The following is a 4624-nucleotide window of genomic DNA, read 5'->3' on the forward strand; positions in this document are numbered from 1 at the left end:
CCTCCTCTTGGTTGGCTTATATTAGACATATATACTTTAACAATATATATACCACGATATGGGAAAAGTGTGTTGAAAGTCTTACATTGACTAGAGACTGTTAGGAATCCAAGTGTGAATCTAAGTCTCATATTTGTTAGAAATGAGAAAGTAGAGAACTATATAAGGATAAAGACCTATAAACTTCATTGCCTTAAGGTTTTGGATTAAGAGTGGTGTCAATGCTTAATGTGGTTGGACTCAAGTCTTATTGATGTTGTATCTCCCCAATCTCCCCAATAAACCTCGTCCTCTAAAGACCTAAGAGAGACAAACTGTTTTTCTAAAGTTGAGTTAAGTTTGAAGTTCACTTCTTAAATCATTTGTAGATGTTAAATTTTATCACCAAATTTAAGTTTTTTGGTATAATGGCCAACAACAACAAACATTTTTCTTGAATGTGTAATCTTACAAACGAAACACTCCATCAGATATTTAAAAACGACAAAATGTAAATGAAAATAAGGAAAATAATGTGCATCTATGACAAAGTGTGTTAGTGGAAGATAAAAGAGAAATCTTGATAGTATATGAATTGAGATTTTAAAGGATTTTAATAATGTTACACCTCTTCTCTAATTTCATAAAAGTAAATTTACAATAATAACAATTCCATCATTTTTGTTACAATGACACCCAATTATTTTGGAAGACAATAATATACTTAAACATCCACACGTATGAACAAATATATCATACAAGTATACCCTCTCCTTAATTACCAATAACATTGGTCCTGGCATAATTTAACTTTTCTAAAAAAATGATTGTTTTGACACCGGAGTGGGAACTTTATTTAGGGATGATAATAAGTCAGGTCGGACATGGATAATATCCACTATCAACCCTCAACAAAAAAAATTAACTCGTTACCGGTTGATACTCGAATACTCGCGTAAATTTGAAAAAATGTATTTTATAATTTTTTTAAATAAAACTACAATAAAATATAAAATATAAATTAAATTTTAATTTTAGTTAAATTTAACCTACTGAAATATAAATTAAATTTTAATTTTAGTTAAATTTAACTTAATAAAATATAAATAAAAGTTTAATTTTAATTTTTTGCAAGTAATAGAAAACTAAAAGTATGGATAATATGATAATCACACCCAAATCATTTGAGCCATTTATAAACAAATATTCAAATATCCGCTAACCGCAAGTAATAGATACTAACTGTCTGCTGCATATTTTATTTATGAATATCGACAGATAATAGATACATAATACTAACTATCTGTCGCAAATTTTATTCGCAAATACTCTCGAGCATTAATATTTTGGTATTCGCTAACTCCCGCACTGATTTGTAAGTTACTCAAATACTACACATTTCGATGAACTAGAAGCTAGAAATTTTATCATTTTTAAGTATGTAGAATTTCATGAGAATACATTTCTCCTTCTCATCTCTTCAAGAACACCAGAACTTAAATTGGAACCATTTAATTCCTTCGTTTCGATTGCTTAAATGAGAATATTCATTCTTCTCTCTTTCATTCAATAGTCTTCTATTTGTTTTACCAGTCAAGCTAAAATATCAATAATATAATTTTAATTTAATAAACAGAAAATTAAACTAATAATATTGAAGGGAAAAAAAAACAATACTTCGAGTGATATCAAACATTCTCTTTTATCTGCAAGTGATATCAAACATCGATGACAATACAGACACGAAACAGTTCTCCATTTTTTAATAAGCAATGATGCCATTTACAATAAAACCATCATCACCCTTCTTGGTATTCTTGCTTATTTCTAGTAACAGTTTAAATGCAGTCAACAAGTATTGAATAAATAAGTAATCATAATTAATTTAAAAGTATTAAATATATTTGAAGCTTTTTCTAGATTTTTTTTTTACTTTACTGGTATATCTCTTTCTGAAAATACTGTCTGAGATGGCAACCGTTAAAAAGAAAAGATACACATTTTACATTGTATTGCAATTAAGCTTTGTATGAGAAATTAAGTACACGAAAAGGGACTTAAATTTTGTTGATCCATCTCATTAATTTCACATTGAGCTATCTCCATCATGTTCAATTTCGGAGGCAGCTTCATCTTCCTGCATGCAATCAATGTCAACAGCTCCATGGCCATAGCCAAAGGCCTTTATGTGATCTTTTAGAGATCTTTTGTGTTTGAAATCAGAGCCACATAAACAGTACCATATTTTGCCACAGTTCTTCTCATGTGTCCGCCAATCACCCTTCACTGCAAATGTTTTGTCACATTTTCTGCACATGTAGGGTTTGATACCATGTTTTCTCTTGTAATGTGTTTGAAGGGTTCTGAAATCCTTCAGAGGCCTTGCTCTTGGGTGCTCAATGTTGTGCTTGCAACCTGGTGCACAACAAAAACATGGCAGCCTTAGCATTGCTGATGGTTGTGTTCCTTTCAGAGAATCAGGCCCCTTTCTGTATTGAGATCCATGTCCCCACATATGCATCTGCAAAACCATACAACTAAAATTCAGTAGAGAATTTAAACTCGTGTGTTGTTGTTATTTATGTAAGAAATGTTCGTTCAGAAAGTTTTGTACATTTAACTTATGTAATTTGCCTAATCACAAGGTACAATGCTATAGTAAATCAACAGCGAAAACAAGGCAAATAGTGAGTGAGGTTAAATAATCACATTTCAAGTTTCCATGCACAGTACACAAATTACATCGTATACATAATACATGGCTTATAGCACTTTAAAGCTACAACCACAGGTATTAACATGGTTTTTCTCAATTCTGCATTGATTATTACATCGAAGGGTAGTGAGATCCAATGTGATTCCATGTATATATGAATCTTGTCACAGACATGGCTTTGAAATTTTTACTGTGTTTCAAACAACTTGGGTGAGATCAACTGTTGCAAAAGAATATCTAAATCCAGAAAACGATGATATTAGAAACTACATGATTTGTTTCACTTTTGACTTATTCTCGATCCTCCTCAGCATAATATCGTAAATTTTAGGCGACACAGAAGTACCAGGAACATATATTTCAAAAATGCTTAATGTTTTGAGACAACAAAATTAATCATGCTAGTGTCTAATTCACGTTCATATACATAGATACACACATATACATATATAGATATAGATAAGATCGAGAAAGATCAGAACAGCATGCAGAAAGGGTGGATAACAAACCAAAAAGAAGAAACACAGCAGGAATCAATAACAGATATCATTGTGAATAAAGAAAAAGATCGAAACTTAGAGACTTTACATAAAAGAGATAAAACACTGCAACTAATAATTATGTACATATAAAGTGTAGAAGGAAAACAATATTAGCATATTGCATACCTGAAGATTATTGTATCTGTTGAAACTCTTGGAGCACACAGAACATAAGAACTGAGTAGGACCTATGAGAATCTGAGAAGGGGTGGGAATCCAATACTGAACCTTGTTTAATCTATCCAAAGGGTGTCCAGAAACCACACTCACTTCCCTTTTCCCACCCATTTGTGCACAGGCTGAAGAGATCTTCTCCGATCCCAGAAGATCAGAAGAATCCACGCTAGGAAGCCCTATGTGCAGTGCTACTTCCACAGTTTCATCATCACCATCTTCAGTCAAAAGGGTCTCATCGATGTCTCTTTTCTTGTGCCCTTCCTCTTCAGCTAATTCGTTTCCAGCAGCGTTGGAGGGTTCATTCTCCTTCTGCTTTATGAGACTTATGAGAGGAAGGGCCTCTCTGAGAGGAGGAGAAGGAGGAGCTGCACAAGATGAGGAAGAGGTTTCTGATTGAAGAATATTGGAGAAGTTGTTAGTTATGTTTGAGTATGAAAGAGGAGGATAGGAAGAGAAATGGTTTGGTTGAGAAGTGAAAGAAGAGCGGTGAGAATAAAGGGGCATGAAGTTGAAGGTTCCAGCGTATAAATTGGAGTGAGGATCTGTCATAGTGAAGGCACAGATGGTTTTTCTGATCTTTGGCCAGTAGCTATAGAGTTATATATGTATAAATATATTGCAGCATGTGAAGAGAGAGAGAAAGGGATTCAATTCAAATCAACTTGTTCTAGTTTTTGTCCTGGTCGATCGTCTCATTCTTCTCTTAATTAATAAAAAAGTACTAACACCTTCCTTTCTTAATTATCACTGCTACTATTATCATGTTAAATACTCTTATATCATTTAAAAACGGTTTATTAAGAACAAAACTATGCTGATTAATAACGATTTCATAGTCGATCTTGAGATCAAAACAATTACTTTATAAGAAACTTGAGTGTTAGATTAATTTGTGAATGAACTAGAGCTATTCAATAATAGAAACAAAAATGTTAATCAAACACTTATGTTTGAATCATGTCTGCATCTGTCAGAATGGATGAAGTAAAAGTGTTTTTGAGGGTGAGAGGGAAAGAAAACCATATGGGTAAATTTAAGGTAAAAGAACTAAAAAAATGGAAGCAAAGGAATGTGTGGAAGTACAAAACAGTGAAGAAATTACCCTCTGCAAACCAATAAGAGAAGTTAAAAAAGCTTGTGGGAAAGCCAAAAGATAGAGTCATTGATAAGACAATTGCTGGTTGTCTCCCCAAGAGATAGAGATGTTTGC

At 32.6% G+C, this 4624-nt stretch overlaps 1 protein-coding gene across 1 annotated transcript; it reads right to left on the reverse strand.

The window, feature by feature from the left end:
- Positions 1–1880: 1880 nt before the first annotated feature.
- Positions 1881–4148, reverse strand: LOC114177357 (zinc finger protein WIP2-like). Its single transcript, XM_028062668.1, has 2 exons — positions 3364–4148; positions 1881–2500 (listed from the first exon to the last, which is right to left on the reverse strand). Exons 1-2 carry the CDS (start codon positions 3961–3963, stop codon positions 2066–2068), a joined length of 1035 nt encoding a protein of 344 aa, XP_027918469.1. The 5' UTR covers positions 3964–4148; the 3' UTR covers positions 1881–2065.
- Between the last annotated feature and the right edge of the window lie 476 nt (positions 4149–4624).

Source organism: Vigna unguiculata, chromosome 1 (assembly GCF_004118075.2).
Source record: "Vigna unguiculata cultivar IT97K-499-35 chromosome 1, ASM411807v1, whole genome shotgun sequence".
NCBI classification, from domain to species: domain Eukaryota; kingdom Viridiplantae; phylum Streptophyta; class Magnoliopsida; order Fabales; family Fabaceae; genus Vigna; species Vigna unguiculata.

Coding starts and splice junctions, on each gene's coding strand:
- LOC114177357 (XM_028062668.1), bottom strand. CDS start 3,963: ATGACAGATCCTCACTCCAATTTATACGCTGGAACCTTCAACTTCATG. Junction 2,501..3,363: donor ACAGATACAATAATCTTCAG/GTATGCAATATG, acceptor ATGGTTTTGCAG/ATGCATATGTGGGGACATGG.